Below are 17,305 nucleotides of genomic sequence, written 5' to 3' on the forward strand. Positions count from 1 at the left end.
ATGTAGGTAATATCAGAGCTAGTTGTACACGGAAACATCCGTGGTCTACTGTGGAGGCGATGTGGGGGAGCAAGTGAGATAGAACGAATGAGATATTCAAGTGAAGATAATCTAACGGACGTCGGTTTCATTCCGAGGCCATGCAAATCGTGTTGGGCCACTAAGTTTAGGTCATGCCGGGGCGCGGGAAGATCGGCATCGTGTTCAGCTGTTCTAATCCACCCATTGTACCACTCTGCCCACTGTTTTGCCAACCTTGTCCGGTCTGCTGATTGATAAACTGGCTCTGTCGGAAAGGGTTGGTACTGCCAGTTGGGTTAGGCTGCAAGGGAGCAGCTGCTGGGGGTTGCAGACCTTGCTGCGGAGCAGGAGAGGCCCGCGCAAAAGGGTTGGTTCCCGTTCGCTGAGGCTGGATTGGCTGCGCTTGTGGTGGCTGAGGAAGCGGCACTTGCGGGGGTTGCGCAGGCTGAAATTGCTCGTTTGAGGGATTATATTGCGTGTTTGCTGTGGATAGTCGTCTCGCGAATGGGTTCGTGTTCTGTCGCGATAGAGGAGCGGCGGGTGGCTGAGCGCCCGTGGGAGTGTTGAGCATCATTGACTGGCGGAATGGATTGGTGTGCTGGGGCTGCAAGGGCTGAGGTGCTTGCTGTTGTTGTTGAGGGAAGGCGGCAATGCCTTCCTGCGGAATAGGAGCCAATTGCGACTGAAAGCCATACGATTGGGGCTGGGAGGAGTACCCTCCAAATCCAGCGCCAGTGGGCATAGCTTGAAGCGGCTGTTGTTGTTGTGGTTGTTGCTGCTGCTGCTGCTGCTGCCCGAATGGATTGTTTGGGCCCTGTGCTTGATAAGGCGCTCCATATTGGGCTGGCTGGCCATATCCAGTTGCTAAGGGCTGCTGTTGAGTCGCCTGGGGTTGCTGCTGGATCGCCTGAGGCTGCTGCTGGAAGCCAGTCTGTTGGGGATAGAATGGTTGCTGCGACTGCTGTTGGAACCCTGTTTGCTGGTACTGCATTGAGTTCTGTTGCCCCATTGGCTGCTGGTTCTGCTCAATTGAATCAAAAAAGTCGATCAGATCCACAGGTGGTGGCTTCGGTTGTTCGGCCTGCTTGGGTAGGTTTGACGCCGGCGGGTTCGACATCGGTGTGTTCGGCATTGACTTTGATACATCGGTCGCACTGGCTTCCATGCTCGGTGGAACTCGTACGCCTTTCTTGGCCAAGTACTCCCGTCGCCGAAGATCGAAATCAGGATCGTTAAGATCATCCTCGAGAAGGCGCGCCAGGTCTGTGGAGGCATGCTTGAGCTTCGGGATTTCCAGGCGAGTAGCAGATTGGAAATGTCTTGCCACTCCCAAGAACTGGACCACTTCTTCCGTTTGTTTTGTAAACGTCTTGTAGATTGCCAGGGCACGTATACTATCCGGCCGCGACATCTCAAAGTAGTGTTCTATTGGGGTTCAAAGTTAGACCAATGCAGATCTGTGGAGGGGCTTCTGACTTACCCAAAACATTGATCGTGCCCTCATTCATGACTGAATATAGAGTCAATAGATCAAGTGTGAGGAGACGGAACGCGGTCAAACTGATCTCGTTCTCCGGCTCATCCGTCAATAGCTATACACTGTCAGTCACCAAGAAGAAGGCCCAAATTCGGATATTCACTCACATCACACCGCAGTAACACACGAATTTGCTTCTGTACAATTTCAGTCTCCCTCAATAGGCCTTTCTCCACACCTATCCTCTTCAGCCGTCCCGGTCCACTGCGCACATGATCCGTCTTGGAGGCTTCGAACGCCTTGGCGCGCGTGATAAGGTATTCGGCATAACGTCGGATATTATGTCCCTGCGATTGGGCTGCAAAAACAGTTAGTAAGTTGCGCTCACATCGCTATGAGGGAACTGCTGGTCTAACCTTCAGAGAAATTGCTGGGCGCGATCTTCTTCGGGTTATCGGACAAGTATCCCAGCGCAGCATCCAGTTGACCCTCTCGGATCATGAGATGGAGAACGATGAGTGCCTTGAAAACAATGGTCCATGCCGAGTCTCGGAGTCGTATTTGAAGGGTTCGGAATACCTCTGCAACTCCTGCCTCGCCGGTATGAGTTGCCACAAGGATATTCTCTATGTATTTGGATTTAGGGGCCGCAAGCTGTTCACACCAAATAGTTAATAATTGTCGCATGTAGAAAATAATGAGCTTATGTGGCATTCAGACTGACCTTGAGCTTCGTGGCCCCTTTTACTGACTTCTCAAATCCTCCGGGCATGTTGTTTTTAAAAGTCGCGAATCGGTGTCCAACTTCTCGATGGTTCAGGAGAATGTAAGTGTGTCAAAAGACAGTGGGAAAAGACTGGAGAGCCTGCTCCAAGAATCAATGCCCTTGTAGTGTCCGAGAAAATCTTCAATCATCCGTATCGTTCATGACGTGGCTCATTGAGCCATGCTGTAAGCCTAGGAAAGTGGGTGGTTTTCTAGGGGAAAGGGTTCAAAGTCCGATCGGAACGGCCGGGTTAAGGATTGGCTAGGAACAAAAATCACAGAGTGAATATGGGCTGAGAAGCAAATTGAGGGATAAGGATAGCAAGTAGGATAATCTCTAGGGTGAGGGCAAAGGGAGTTCCTGGGGCGGAGTGCATGTTCCTAGAGGCAACCCCAAATCGGGACTAGCGCATGTGAGCAGTTCCGCGTGTGCACGGGGTAGTATATGAGTACTATATGCTACATGATATCGAACTTGGATATTGGATCATATATGAAAGATTATGGGCTATATGTACTGTGATCAGATGGTAATACCTTGAATATATCAGTTATTGGTAATAATATCTGAATCTTATAATATCGTTTCTATATATTTAGAGTATCATTATATTTATATACATCAGCAAGACTTCCTCAGTTTTGATTGGTTTATGTTGAAGACTGTGACGCTACCGATGTATCTTGTATATAGACAATATTTGCCAATTAAATATAACGTAGATAGACAGTGACAACAAGCTAGCTGGGGAGTTATCGTAGTAAAGAGGCAGCTCGCTTTGCACAACTGAGGAAAACACGACAACAAGCAACCTTTCATTTGTTTTATTTTCTTTCAAATATTTTGATTGGACGGGAAGAGCAAAGTAAAGATTAAGGTATTCTTTCCAAAATACAGCCCAGGCAAGTAGAAGACCACTAGTATCTTGAGGTGTAGATCTAGGGCTTCATACTCGAACTATATATGGAACAGTCCACTTGTTGATTATACTAGAACCTAGCTAGTCATAAGCGAGAACAAAGGTCTATACGACCTTGATTCTCAGGTTGATCAATTATCTTGCCAGAAAAGCAGTTATCTTGTACATATTTGCCTCATCCGTCCGAGATGGGAGAAATGCATACCTAGGATAGTGAGATCTTCAACTTCTACCTTATCCCGGTATGAGTGGAAGTTTTCAAAGGGGTATGTAATAAGACCGGATCTCTTTCTGGGCTAAAGACATTAAATTTGCGTCGCTCTTCACTGGCTTCTTAGAAGATGGTATAGTCATATACATGGGACCGACAATATATCTATTCCCAAAATGTTCGAGGGATGGGGCTGGTGATCTCTCTCTTCTTCTCTTCTCTCTTCCAAGTCCGAGCCTCAAGATCACCTGCACCCCTTCTTATCAGTTGCACCCTTCTCTTAACTTTTCTCTGTTCTTCCTACCTCTGTTACTTTCATTCTTCTTCAATCATTCCCAGCCCTCACCTCTCACCTTCAGGTGCCTTCGGCCATCCTCAACAAGCTTCACTCCCTCCCATAAGTTACCTCTTACAGCCTTGCGACTCCTCTGATACATTGTCCCTTACCTTTCTCTTTCACTGAAAATGGAGAACCACAAACCCCCCAAAAGACCAAAGCTAAGATGGGACATCCCCATGCGCCAAGCCCTTTGTTGTCTGTACCGGTTTTTCCGATGCGACAACAAACAGAAAGAAGAGATCTTCTTCTCGATGTTCCGAGAATATCTCAGAAAGCGTGGAATCCATCGGTTTGTTCCAGGCAGAACGCTCCACGCACAGTGGAACTGGATGAGAAACACTGGTGATCTTGTTTGGGCTCATGTCCATCGGGATACTGAGTTCAACATGGATGGAGAATGGAGAAATGTAATCCAACGAATCAAGGCCACCGCAGTCACTCTCCATCTTCCTCTTCTTGAGAAGGAAGAAGACGACATCGACACTACTCAATGGGGGACGCGGGTGGCAATGGCCTTGGGCCCGAGAACTGAGTCCCCCCCGCAGACCCCCCACCCCGTGCCATTTCCACTGCGCCAGCGAAGAGCAGAGGAAAGGAGTCACTATTTTGCTGAAAGTGATGATCAAACAAGTGAAAGTATCACGATGAGTGTCGGCCACAATCAAGAACAGACCGACCTTCTGGAACAAACCAACTACCGGGAACAGACTGACTATCTGGAAAACGACGAGTCGGTTGTTACTAGCCATGGGAAGATTTGTCTCTGGTGCAACCACGGATTAACTATCGACGAGATAGATGGTGCCGATGACCAGAGCCTGCACACTCATTCTGACCAAAACAAAGTCCACGACCAAAGCCAACAGCCCCAGCATCGGCACCAAGAGCAAAAAGATTGGAGCCAGCAGGACCATCACCAAGGCCAACAGCCTCAAGATCAACATCAAGAACAGCAACGTCAACAGGAAGATCAACAGGAAGATCAACACCAAGAACACCAAGATCGCAACCACCAGCATCATGACCAACAAGGCCACCATCACGACCATGAGTTGGCCATGCAAGGAGTTCCAGTCGACAAAATGCCACCGTTGCTGTTTCGGTGGTCAAACCGTGACTCCCAAGGAGTCAACTCAAAAACCACTTTTCTAGCCGGTCTTTTCTGCAATGGTGAATGGTTCAACCCGGAAGACTTCTCTGAGGAACGATTCGAAAGCTACTTCCGGAGCCATGTAACCAAGCAGGAGGTTAAGACCCCATTCATTTCGACATTTCATTCTCCCTTGGCACCACTTCACCGTGCCATTGCTAATCAAAACGGTGCCATAGTGACCGTTATTGACACCTCGAAGCTGGACACGAAAGTCTTTTATGCTTCTCCACTCGCAATTCGAACCAGAACTCTAACCTACAGTTGGAAGGGCTACGGGGAGTACCTTATCTGGGGCCGCATCCCAACCAAGGCAATTGCGTTCAGCGTGGAAATCGCAAGTTTCGAGAAAATAGTACAGTCCCGCCGCGACATCTCTCGCTTGTTGCAAGTTCCTCTTATCCGCAGCGCTCCACGCTGCAAACAGAAGTTGCGCGAGATGCTGGCGTTAAACAGAAAGTCGCCTTTTAAGTCCGGTCGAACACTTGCAAAGTTGTTGACTCTTCTTGAAGTTCCAACGATCCACTGGGGAAACATAGCGTCGAGATTTGCCAAATCATGGGGTTGGAAGTATGCGAAAGAGAGAGCTCAGTTCCACAGCGGTCTTCAAAGTCCACCGCCTTATCTGCTCGAGGAATTGTCAGACTCTGAAAGTGAGGGCCCATTGCCCACGCCCCAAAAGACACCGGGAAAGATACCCCAAAAGGCCCATTTCTCTGACATATTTTCAGATTTGGACTACAAACCGCCGGAGACCGATGAAGACTCTGAATGGACCTCTTACTCGGAAGGTGTGTCCAATTCTCAATCTATGTCAATGTGCGATAAGACAGAAACCTCGGATGATGGGAACTTCTCAACGCATCAGACGATGTCGAGTGGAGTTTTCCCTGAGAATGATGGTCCCGAACACTTCTCAGGACAGGCACATAACCAAGAGGTGATTGATCTCACCTCTGATACTGAAGATACTAGTTCCCAACGCGCATTGCAGCGGGACTGGCCCTCCGATGATGAATATATCTATCCTGAGACACCAACCAAGATCCGAGGGACCATTCTGCCACAATCAGCGAGAAATACCCACCATCTTGAACTTGATGGTCAGACGGATATGGACTTTTTCGAAAAATTCCGTAACTGGTCTTCTCGTGAGAACTGAGAATATGTGAAGGGCGTGGAAGAAAACATTGAACAATCTTTATTTGGCGCAGCCATGTGAAGATGAGAAATCCTAGTCAATATGTCAATATGCCTTTGTGATAGTAGTTGAATGAAAAGCGAAAACTTCCTAGCAACGCTGTCTGCCCGAACGTATGTAATGCCTTGCAAGAATTATCTACAACACCTGTAGGTACCTAGTATGTGCACCCACGAATAAAGCAATTGAAGTGGGCATATTCGGGATTATACCTTCATAGGCATCTAGGCAAGTACCTAGGTAGGTACAGATCAAAACCACGCCTACAGACAGCCAAACAACAACCCTTCCCCTGGGTATGTCATTGGCCATTAGTTACCATAGAGAACACATACTGAGGTCCTACTGTATCAATGTTAGACCTAGAAGACCAAGTAGATAACTCGATATGCGCATTGAGAGGCTCTGTCCAGATTGCCATCCGTGGTCAATCTTGCCTTGTACCAGAGTTGTTGTACAGTTTCCATCGCAGGAGGGCCGAACAAATCATTTTGATTTTTGCGTGGATACACATTCATCAGCGAGGTATCTGGGACATGGAAACTCATAAACTATCCCGACCCCCATCCAAGAACTTCCCGTATATCCAGTCCATACCGCTTCCTTCGCCTTCAAAACACCCGGTTTATTAACCTAGAACTTGGAGAAAGACTTGACAGCGCGGGAGGTCTTGGCGTGAACCTTCAACACGTTGAAGCGAACCTATAGAGAAATTTCGAGTCAGTTATCAAGTTCGTAGCAAAAATAATGCGGACTGCCAAATTCGATGTGCTGTAGCAGTGCAATTGTGCGTGGTTTTGCAGACTGCCAACAGTGGCGAAAATTGACAAAGATCACAGATGAACGTACAGTCTTGCTGAGAGGACGGCACTGGCCGACGGTAACCATGTCACCCTCCTCAACACGGAAAGCGGGGGAGACGTGGGCAGACAGGTTCTTGTGGCGACGCTCGTAACGGTTGTACTTGGGGACGTAGTGCAGGTATTCGCGGCGGATGACGAGGGTACGGTGCATCTTGGTGGAGACTGTAGATTACTCGTTAGTAAATCCCCTTGTCTTGTAAAAAGACAGTTCTGATTCAACTCACCGACTTTGCCGACGAGGACACGGCCGCGGATGGACACCTGGGAAGTGAAGGGGCACTTCTTGTCTATAAAGGTTCAAAAATGAGTAATTTGACACAAGGAATTTGGTGATTGCGGATATTTTTTGGCATGAGTGGTCTTTTCGAGGTTCGGGAGTTCAAGTATCGAATGCGAATATTGGCGAGAGAGGGAAACGACAGAGATTCCAGGCCCCTCAATTGCTCCATGCGATCCTCCATTCGCTCTTTATATCCGTGAAAAGACCACCCACCCGTATATTCCGCCACCATATTTCGAATAAAAACTCAACGGAGGTCGTGCATACCGATGTAGGTTCCCTCAATGGCGGTCTTGGGGGTACGGAAACCGAGACCGACATCCTTGTACCAGCGGCGGCCCTGGGCAGTCTTCTTGGAGGAAGCCTTAGCCTTGGTGTTAAGGAAGATGTGAGGCTGCTTCTGGAAAGCGCGCTCCGACTGGACGGTCAACTCGGTGGCCATTTTTGCGGTGTTGTTCGACGAGGAAGCGGTGTCGAAGAAAGGTCGGGTTGGCGGCTGTCGAAGATGAGGAAGATTCGTTGCCCGTCGGAATCTTTGGTAATTCGTAGTGTGCGACACTAGTCCCGATCGGGACTAGGCTAATTGGGGTTAGGGCTCTGCGCTTTTGTTTACATCACGTGATTGCGGAGGCAACGCGCTTTGGGCAGGTGCGATAGGAGCAGATTACAGGCTCAGTCTTGTTTGATCTAGAGATCTCAACGTTAGGATTTACGGAGTATGCAATCTTGAATTGATCTGTGAATGCGCCGATTCGCTCGCCGACAATGTCAACTCGACCCGACTCCGCGGCTTTGCGACCGCCACGAGCTCGTCGGTCTATCGCTCATGTCCCGCGGTCTAGGATGACGTCTGGTTTGGACAAGGAGAATGCGACACTTGAAATTGGCGCAGCTCAGCCATTTTCGAATAATACAAAGCCTACTATGAAAGACAAGAAGTCTCGGAGCAAGAGTTTGGGGCCCGGTGGACTTGATGCCCTCCAGAATTCGAACGGCAATCGTCGCCAGGTAGCTACCAACGGAACACCACGCGCGCATACGCAGAACAATTCTGACTTAAAATATCTATAGTCTACGGCTTCTTTCCCACTAAAGTCTATTCTCAAACCTACAGTCCCTGTCTCTCCAGTGCGAACCATCCCGTCATTTGAGGAAACGCGCCGACGTACACCAGCTCGTAGTAAACAGCAGACACATGACGGCACGATGGACGGACAGGGCCAAAGTGATCAAGGGAAAGAGGGTCTCTTGATTGACTTTGAAACAACACCAGGACCTCCCACTGCAGATAATGACAATGACGACACGGCGAACCCGTTTGATACATTTAATGCGACTTCTGCCATACGCGAGGAGATGGCTGCTACCAAGGAGCGCGACGAACAGGAGCGCAAAGATCGTGAACGACAAAATATTTTAGAGAAACGAGCGGCGCGGAGGAAATCAATGGGTTCGTGTGTTCCATTTTATCATAGAAGTGAGTATTGACACATTTACACAGCAAATCGCCGAGTATCCTTTGCCCCCGAGGCAACTCTACACACCTGGAACGTGGTGGAAATTCCCGACGACTCAACCTCCTCCTCTGCCGCCAACTCAACAAGACGCGCATCTGCTGCCGCAAACTCCCAGGACCAACCTGCCCCCGTCTCGCCCACTAAAGATGCCCCGTCTTCGCCAGCAGAGTCGGAATTCGGATTCTCCCCTGTCCGCACACAAGATCTGGACCAGATAAGAGGTCGCTCATCATCTGGGGGTGGCGACGATGGCGCCCATGATCTATCTTCTAGTCCGTTCAGCGGAAGCTCAGTAGGAAGCGAAGACACCGGCGCCCAAAGCCTAGCTGGAGAAGAGGACGATGGCGATTCTCCAGACTCCGACGATGGATTTGATGCCGAGAGTACTGCAATGAGCATGGATGATATGACGGCGCGCTCAGGTATGAGTGTCCAATCAGACGCAACTTCTAGCTCAAGCTCTAGTGCCAGACTCAACGAAGCACTGCGCCAGGCCGCACAGGAAGCAGGAACCGAACTTGATGAGGACGGAGAGATGTCAATGGAAATTGCGGATCAAGAAATAACCGGTGCTTTCCAACCGTGGATCAAAAAGGGCCAAAGACAGAGCTTTGACTGGGGAGATATTAGCACGCGACAGGATGAGGAGAACCTCGATCCATCCAAGGATGCCACTTCTCAAGGATTACCGGAATCAGATGATATCGACGAAGACCTCAGCATGGACGTGACGAATGCCGTAGGACGCATTCTTGGCAAGTCTCCCGGCCGTCGCCAGAGCACGGCTCGTCGCCATTCCGTGGCAGAAGAATCAAATTACGGGGATCAGACTATGGAGATGACCAATGTCGTCGGTGGCATCGCGCAGGAGGATTCGCCATCAAAATTTTCAGAGATTGGCAACGAGGATGAAGGAATGACAATGGAATTCACTTCGGCCGTTGGCAAAATCTTGGGCAACCAGCCTACTTATGCCTCCAACTCTGATCACATGAACTTCGATCAAGACAATGAGTCTGATGATGGTATGGACATGGAGATGACTGGTGCGATTGGTGGTATCCTACAGTCAGGGATCGAAGCCAATGACAAAGTGCACGCGAAGATGATAATGGAGCTCGAAACCGACTCGGGCCAGCTTGCTAGCTCGCCTTTCCAAGACAATGTTCGGCAGTCTCCTGCCAAGTCCCCTGCTAAATCACCTCTGGCTTATCAAATTGCTGCTGTTGCATCCGAAAATGGGAGCCCCAGTTTGGCAGCTGTGCGAGCTAGGCCTTCCCGGCGTAGCTCCACTCCAGGATCATCGGGCACGCTAGGGTCGGCCAGCCGGCAACGATCACCAAACACGAAGCCATTGACTCCGCCCAAACAGTCCACCCCCCAAGCGAAACCTACCACCCCAAGCAAGACACCTCCCTCCAGCAATGTTACTTTTAGAAGTGCATCACCAAAGAAGCTCTTCCAGCCCGAGCTCCAGCAATCAGCAGATAAGCGCAAGTCTCTACGCCAAAGCCTGTTCGAGCATAACATAGCAACGGGAGAGTCAACCCCGCTCTTCAAGTTGCAACCACGCGAGGGCCGTCGCTCTTCTGGTCTAGGAATTGACAAAGAAGGTCTTGGATCTCCTCGCGTGGCGGCCTTACTTGACAGGCGCCAGTCGCTTGGAGATAGTACGCCCCAGTTCGTTCCGCAAGAACAGCCCCGATCCGGTGTACGCTTCGAGGATCCTCTGCAGATGCAGGCTGAAGAAGAACGTGAACGCGAAGAAGAGGAACTCCGAGAGGACGGCCATATCACAGGGTCGCAGTCAGATCGGGACGTAACCCCAAGCTTGAAGGATATGATTTCAAATCTGAGCCCGAAGAAGACTAGGATTGGCAGTCGCAAGAGTCTCCATGTTGGGGCTGCTCGCGGGGTTCTGGGCAAGCGCCCGGTCGAGCTGGACTTAGATGAAGATGAAGTCGAGAATTCGCCCAAGCGACTCCGTGGCCACAATGTCAGCCCAGTCAAAGGTGTCAAGTTGCCAACACCGATGTTTAGGGAAGGCAATGTTCGTCGGTCAATTCTTTCGCCCGTCCGTAGAGCTGCTAGCTCATCGCCTCCCAAGGGCAGCACCACGCCTTCCCAGCAACCACGGAGTGCTTCCCAGACGTCGACAACTCCTCTCAAGCATGGAATTGATGCTCTTCATATCGCTTCTGATCCTCAACGGCCGGAAGAAGAAGAAGATAATGCTCCTATTGAAGAACCCCCTGTAGAAATTGAGTCTATTCAGTTGCAGGACTTCCTGAAAATGACCAATATTCATTTCATGGAACTTACTACGACAAAGAGACGACACACCACTGCCCCTGGCAGTGCCACCAAGAAGCTGACACGACCCTCTGGTGAGAACATGCCTAAACCAGGCTCCATAACATTTGATGATTGTGTAGCAGCTGGCTTTTGCACAGTGCCAATGCTTGAACTGTACCAGCATGTAAGTTTTACTATACCCGCACACTCTTGCTTTTGCTCACACTGTCTCTAGTCATGTCGGGAGTTGAAATCCTACATCTCTGAAGGCCGGCAAGTGATCCGCTCTATTGAGGCGGAAACATATGCCGAGAATCCAGCTCTCTTCAAGGAGTATGTCACCGCTCCGCCAGATATCCGAGTCATCATGGACAATCAATTCCGAAACGTCAAGACCCATGCCCGCCTGCTGAGTAAGGCCACATGGTACGAATGGCGGATGAAGTTGCTTGAGGGGTTAAAGGAAGGGCTCATCCGCCACGCGGACGAAATGAAAGCAGACGACGATCTGCTATCTGAACGAGAAGAGTTGCTTAACAGGAACGTGCCGCTACTCGTGGAGAAGCACGCCTCTCTCGAGCAAGAGGCAACCAATCTACAACAGTTGGTGGATGAGATGGAGAACTGTAATCAAGATGAGCTACGCAGTACGCGCAGCAAGCTCTCTGAGGTGGACTCCGAAATTGCAGCCAAGAGACGGGAACTGGAGCAGTTGCAGGAGGAAGTCCAGGAGAAGACGACCATCATCGAGGCCGGGGCGGAAATGCGGGATGAGTTCCTGGCTCAAATCCAGAAGGCAGAGCGCGTGAAAGAAGAGTGCCGTGGCTGGAGTGCCCGGGAGATCAACGAATTGAAGGGTAAGCTTTTCCCCCACCTCCCTTGTGGAGTCCTTTTTTGTGGATGGAATACTGACTACTGAGAAAACTAGCCTCCGTCCAACGAATTCAGCAACAAACGGGCTGGTCTATCGTTTCGGCCTCAACTCCTTCAGATGCCGAGGGACCTCTATTGAAGATGGCTTACCGGGACCAGCTCCAACTAGAGTTCTACCCTGGAGCTTTCGCCTCCAAAAACAACGGTCAAGACGAGGGAAAGAACTACCCGATGGAACTGACTTCCCAAAAGAATGCCAACATTTCTCCCATTGCATCCTTGGTCCTCCACTCGCTGCAGCACCATCTGACTACCATCCAGCAATCCACTGTCGCACCCAAGCAGCTCTTGCGCTTCATCTCTAGCGCATGGGACCGCACAGTTGGGCTTGAAAACGAAGCGCGCATGCTGGAATTTTGTGGTGTCACCCGCCTCACCCTATCCAAGCCTGATGAGGGCTCTCTTTCTTTACGCACACGCTGCACGCTTCTCGGCAATGCCACCGTCTCCACACCTGGCCGTAAAGGCGCTGCCTCGAAGAACAGCAGTGCCAAGAGAATCGATGTTGACTTTACTGTCCGTACCCGCATTGATAAAACCAATGCAGAGAACACCATCGGTTTCTTGGACTTTGATATTGACGTTCTGGCGACGAAGGTCTACGGTTTCGGAACAGGCAGCAAGTCTGGTCTTTCAAACAAGGAGTTGCAAAGCATTCTTGGCAAAGGCCTTGGTCGGGATAAGGACGGTGATGTCCAGCTAGGAAACGGCGTGTGGTGCAAGGCAGTGCGCACGCTCACGGGATCTGTGTTTTAGTTCTCGATTATTTGCTCTTTATGATTCGGTTATTGGATGGGTTGGGTCTGCATTTGGGAAGGAAGGCGCAGAACAAATCTTTTTCATGCCCTTCTTGGGTTCAATGGCGCGGGACAATGGGATATCTTGACTTCGGGATCTGGCTGGGCGTTCTTTTGATACCTAGTCTTTATTTTCATATCCACTCATTGATCATTTGTTTTCTATTATACCACACTAATAGTGGCTACATCAACACTCGTGAATCCTGGCTAATGCATATACAACGAAGAGAGTAAAGAAGTTGTGTATAGGAAAAAGGTAAAAGACAACGCTAACGAGAACAACAAATCCAAAAAAGAACACTCCGATCGATCTACCCCTAAAACAACCCCAAAAACCCGTTAGGCCAGACTGGATCAGCCCGCTGATTCGGATCCTCCTGGCCTTGTTGCGGCACATAATCATACCCCAGACTCTGAGGATCGAATCCACCAGCCTGAGCAGTCTGGCCGTCAATAGCAGGCGCACCATGGATAAACGACTCAGCCGATAGGATCGACATGGAAGGATACGAATCCATAGACTGAGAGCCTGTTGGCATGGGGGGCGGAAAAGCGTATTCTGTTGGGAAGAGTCCGCCGAGGAGATGTCCGCCTTGGCTCCAGTCGCCGTCCATTGGGTACTGGAAGAAATCCGGGATTGAGTTGGCGGGGCTGGTGAAGGAGTCTGGGGAGTTGATGGTGGTGAGGGGGTTGGAGGTCATGCCTGATGATCCTTGGGCTTGGGCTTGGGCTGTGGTTGTGGAATAGTCTCGGGATAGTTGCCAGGACGGGATTGGGGGTGTATGGAAGGTGTTGGCACCTGCTTTGTGGAGGAATGTGGTTGAAGGTGAGTATGTGTTGGGTGGATTGGCGAGATTTGGGAATTGGATTTGGCTGCTGTCGCCTGGGTCTGGCATTGGGCTCATGGGGACGACGTAGCCCGAGGAATTGACTGGCGGAAGGCCTTCTAGTGTATCGGGGATACTGAAGTCTATCCTGTCGGGGTTGGCGGTGCTTGCTGTTGGATACCCGGGAGCTGTGGCGGGGGTCATTGTTGTGCGGAGAGTTGTGGGTCGGCGGTGCTGCCTTTGGTGGTGTGCTGGCTGTGTCCGAGGGGTATGCTTCTTGGCTCCTGGTGGTTTATATTCTTGGTCTTCTTCGTCTGGGGCGCGGGCTCTTTTCGCGTCTTTATCGATGGCGATTCTGGCGATACGTTCGAGGCTCGCGCTCATTCGGGCCATGAAACCGGCGTAAGTATTTGGTCCTTCACCTGGGGCGAGAGTTGCAAAGAAGGCCGAAACCATGTTGAGAGATTGAAGGTCTGCTCGCACTCTTGAATGGCGAGTATCTCGCAGGATATTTGAGAATAATGTCGAGGCTGATAGGAAGACGTAGTATAATAATGACCTGAGGTTTGAGTGTGAGAAATAAAGCTGATATAAACCAGGAGACTGTTGTAATTACCAGGTCCATGCGATGTCTCCCCATGGCATGTTATTGACAACCTTCAAGGTATCTCGGGCAGCCTGTGCACCAATGGCTCCTGATTTCAAGGCATGGGCTTTGCTGATCGACACGACCTCCTCTGATTCCTTTCTGGCTGTTATCATGTAGTTAAGGAAGATAGGTACCCGGTGAATCATGATCACAGCATTGTGATAGACGAAATGGAGACCAATAGAGGCAAAGCCAAACAGGAAGTCGCGTTCAGTATATTTGATTTCCGGTTGAGCGAGAGTTGGGGATTTGCGTTTCCATTCTTCAAGCTCTGCATGTAGTTCTTTAACCGCCTTGTAGATTTCAACGGGAGGTTTTTCTAATGCCTTAACGGAGTACAATCGACTGTAAATGTGGCTCTTGATGAGCGACATCTGACAGAGCTCGCGGAAGAATGAAATGTTGCTTGCGGTTTCACCATGCTTATCACCGTCCAGTTCTTCAGGAAGAGGGACATCGAAATCATCTTGATGCTGTGCTGGGGCATTTCCAATTCTTAGGCATGTACTGGAACATTGTGTTAGTACGTAAGACGATATCTAAAATGGACTTCTGTTACCTTTGATCAATGACAAATGCAACCCAAAAAACGCGCCGCCTTTCCTCTTGCTCAGCCGGACTAAGTTCCGGTCTTGCAATATCTCGATGAAGCCCCATTCGGTGAGCGGACCGCATAGCTGCAGTGATGAGTGGCAGAGCTGATTGAGTTCCAGAATTCCCCCGAAGGAAGAACGCCTTTGCAAATTGTTAGATGCTTCCGTAGGAGCCAAAGGAGCAGGAGACGTACCATGCTAATCAAAGCCTGTATACTTAGTAGATCTGTGCGTTTCAAGGCTAATTCCGTGAAAACCGACATGGCGTTTTTGAAGTATAACTCGGATTTCTCCTTGTCTTTTTCTGACTTGGAGCTACTCGAGGATCGATATTCGTATGCCAGGCAGATTACCATGTTTATGTTGGCCCAACGGGCAGCATCATCACAGGTTTGCTGCGTATATTGCCATTCGACCATTTTCATAAATGATGACTCAAGATAGATAGGAAACAGACGGTTGGCCGTCCGGAAGAAATCTTTCATAAGAGAGAATACCTCCGACCTTGATGGCAAAGGCTTAAAAACTTTCGAGGCAAACAGGTCGTGGAACACGTCTGGTCGCCATTGATTCCATGGATTTTCATGAATGGATTCAGGAGATATAATTCGCAAGAAGCTGACATCGCCCGTTTTGCTCTTAATCCACTCTATACCTGTTCGCGATAGAATTGACAATGAGCACGATGTCCCTGTCCGTTGAGTTAGTCTCAGCGGTTCTATATCACATGGGCCGTACTGGGAGCCCTATCTTACCGAAATATCGAGAATCATCTCTTTCGTCCGCTGGGAAGATGGGTGTTCGCTCGATGAACCCACCCTGTGAGCAAAGAGAGGCCCCGAAATTTGACTTTGGACTGGAATTAGATGAGATGTCTTGAATAGCTGGTCCGTCATCATCTTCATCGGACAAGTCGTCTTGGCTCATATCGCTCTCTTGCAAGATGCCTGCCGTCCTCAACAACGACTCAACCCTGACGAGGCGGTCTTTCAAAGACCTGGCATACTCGTCACTACTGTGATAGCATTAGCCATGATCGACAAAAAGCAGATCGGGAAATAGCGCTGGATATCGCCGTACCTTTGCTGATCATCCCGCTTCTCATGCTGGACCGGAAAGACACAAGGCGTATTACGGCGCATGCATTGCACGCAAATTGAACTAGACCCTTGAGCCTCACACTTGGTCTTTTTTCGATGGCACATCTCACAAGCCTAGATAGATGTTATATCGCCGTTAGCAACGCTGGATTCCCCCTAACCGGAGTCCGCCGGAATAGTGGAACTCGGAGCGACAAGCAAAACCCACCCTCAGGTGCTGTCTTCTCCATAGCGCAGAATCCATGGGCAATGCGATCTGGGAAGATGACTGGTTCATTGCCTTGGTGGCCGATGGTTGTGGATTGCCTGGTAGTCATAAATGTTCATGCCAAGACTTTGCGAAAAAGTCGCCCCGGCGGAAATGGCGAAGACTAGCGGGAGATCTTTGTTCCTTATTTCGATCTCTCCTTGATGTCTACCCATAGGCAGATGTTTAGAATCTTCAGGGAAAGAGAAAAAAATGAGATGAATAATCAAAGTCCGAGGGGTGGTCGGATGTCGGCACTCCCGAATTCCGTTCACGTCGTGCTCCGGGGGGAACTTTGATGGACCGGGGCTGCCTATCACTCCACTACTCCATACAACCCGTGGACCCCTGAACCCACCTTCGTCACGCTTAATGCCGGAATGATCTCATCCGTGAAAGGCAGAAGCTCATCACCATAATGACAATAGGCCGCGTATGCCTCTGTCCTTAACTATGTAGGACTTTTATAATCTGATTCATCTGAGGTGGCTCAAGATGATGTGATAACACTCTGATGTCTTTTTTGGGTGTTCTTTTTAGATATTTTTTTAAATGTGTTTTTTAAATGTCTTTTCTTCTCGGCGTTATAATTTTAAGGATAATGAATACATAATAATACGGAGTAGACATGCCGGGCTTATCACTCTACGACAATATACGAAGGCGTTATAAAGCAAGAACCATACAGAGAACTTTTCTATGTATAACAAGCGATTTATTGCGTTCTTAATACTCCACCGTCTATACTCTCTCATGGTGAGAAACGGCTGCGTAGCGCCTCTCCACCAAGGATGTGTTCGAGATATTCCTGGGGATAGCTGGCAAGCGTTGAATAGATCTCCTCCTTGTCCTGTGAGATCATCAGGCGTCTATACGTGCTTGTCAACATGGAAGACTTCAACGAGATAGTATCAAGCTTACTGGCCAAGAGGACACTGCCGGGAGTTCGCATCATTCATGATCCATGCAACCATCTGTGCAGCTTCTTGCCGGAGAATCTCGGGACGGGTTTTCCGGTCTCGGTGCGCCGCCTTCACCTCGACGATGGCGAAGACTTCGCGGATATGGTGCCCTTCGAGATAACTGTCGGTGTAGGTAGTCATTTGGTTACGACCA

General features: G+C 49.7%; 6 protein-coding genes across 6 annotated transcripts; 2 read left to right on the plus strand and 4 right to left on the minus strand.

The window, feature by feature from the left end:
• Positions 1 to 166: 166 nt before the first annotated feature.
• Positions 167 to 2,270, minus strand: N7471_004390 (ENTH domain protein; the record flags this gene model as incomplete). Its single annotated transcript, XM_057277109.1, has 5 exons — positions 167 to 1,446; positions 1,502 to 1,613; positions 1,666 to 1,856; positions 1,915 to 2,152; positions 2,223 to 2,270. 5 exons carry the CDS (start codon positions 2,268 to 2,270, stop codon positions 167 to 169), a joined length of 1,869 nt encoding a protein of 622 aa, XP_057136719.1.
• A 1,589-nt stretch (positions 2,271 to 3,859) lies between these two features.
• N7471_004391 (uncharacterized protein) lies at positions 3,860 to 6,046 on the plus strand (the record flags this gene model as incomplete). The annotated part of the gene is made up of 1 exon (XM_057277110.1): positions 3,860 to 6,046. One exon carries the CDS (start codon positions 3,860 to 3,862, stop codon positions 6,044 to 6,046), a length of 2,187 nt encoding a protein of 728 aa, XP_057136720.1.
• Positions 6,047 to 6,718: 672 nt separating this feature from the next.
• Positions 6,719 to 8,043, minus strand: N7471_004392 (40S ribosomal uS17 domain-containing protein; the record flags this gene model as incomplete). Its single annotated transcript, XM_057277111.1, has 5 exons — positions 6,719 to 6,787; positions 6,935 to 7,110; positions 7,173 to 7,235; positions 7,496 to 7,761; positions 7,847 to 8,043. Coding segments are annotated over 5 exons (771 nt in total), but the record flags the coding sequence as incomplete, so codon positions are not given.
• N7471_004393 (kinetochore-microtubule binding complex subunit SPC105) lies at positions 7,994 to 12,729 on the plus strand (the record flags this gene model as incomplete). Its single annotated transcript, XM_057277112.1, has 5 exons — positions 7,994 to 8,236; positions 8,300 to 8,678; positions 8,730 to 11,224; positions 11,276 to 11,897; positions 11,969 to 12,729. 5 exons carry the CDS (start codon positions 7,994 to 7,996, stop codon positions 12,727 to 12,729), a joined length of 4,500 nt encoding a protein of 1,499 aa, XP_057136722.1.
• Positions 12,730 to 13,090: 361 nt separating this feature from the next.
• On the minus strand, positions 13,091 to 16,219 carry N7471_004394 (transcription factor domain-containing protein; the record flags this gene model as incomplete). The annotated part of the gene is made up of 7 exons (XM_057277113.1): positions 13,091 to 14,159; positions 14,217 to 14,756; positions 14,809 to 14,984; positions 15,037 to 15,533; positions 15,598 to 15,857; positions 15,923 to 16,056; positions 16,151 to 16,219. The coding sequence occupies 7 exons, from the start codon at positions 16,217 to 16,219 to the stop codon at positions 13,091 to 13,093; spliced, it is 2,745 nt and encodes a 914-aa protein (XP_057136723.1).
• An 887-nt stretch (positions 16,220 to 17,106) lies between these two features.
• Positions 17,107 to 17,292, minus strand: N7471_004395 (uncharacterized protein; the record flags this gene model as incomplete). Its single annotated transcript, XM_057277114.1, has 1 exon — positions 17,107 to 17,292. One exon carries the CDS (start codon positions 17,290 to 17,292, stop codon positions 17,107 to 17,109), a length of 186 nt encoding a protein of 61 aa, XP_057136724.1.
• Between the last annotated feature and the right edge of the window lie 13 nt (positions 17,293 to 17,305).

Source organism: Penicillium samsonianum, assembly GCF_028829775.1.
Source record: "Penicillium samsonianum strain IBT 33392 chromosome Unknown utg000003l_segment0_segment0, whole genome shotgun sequence".
Taxonomy (NCBI): Eukaryota; Fungi; Ascomycota; class Eurotiomycetes; order Eurotiales; family Aspergillaceae; genus Penicillium; species Penicillium samsonianum.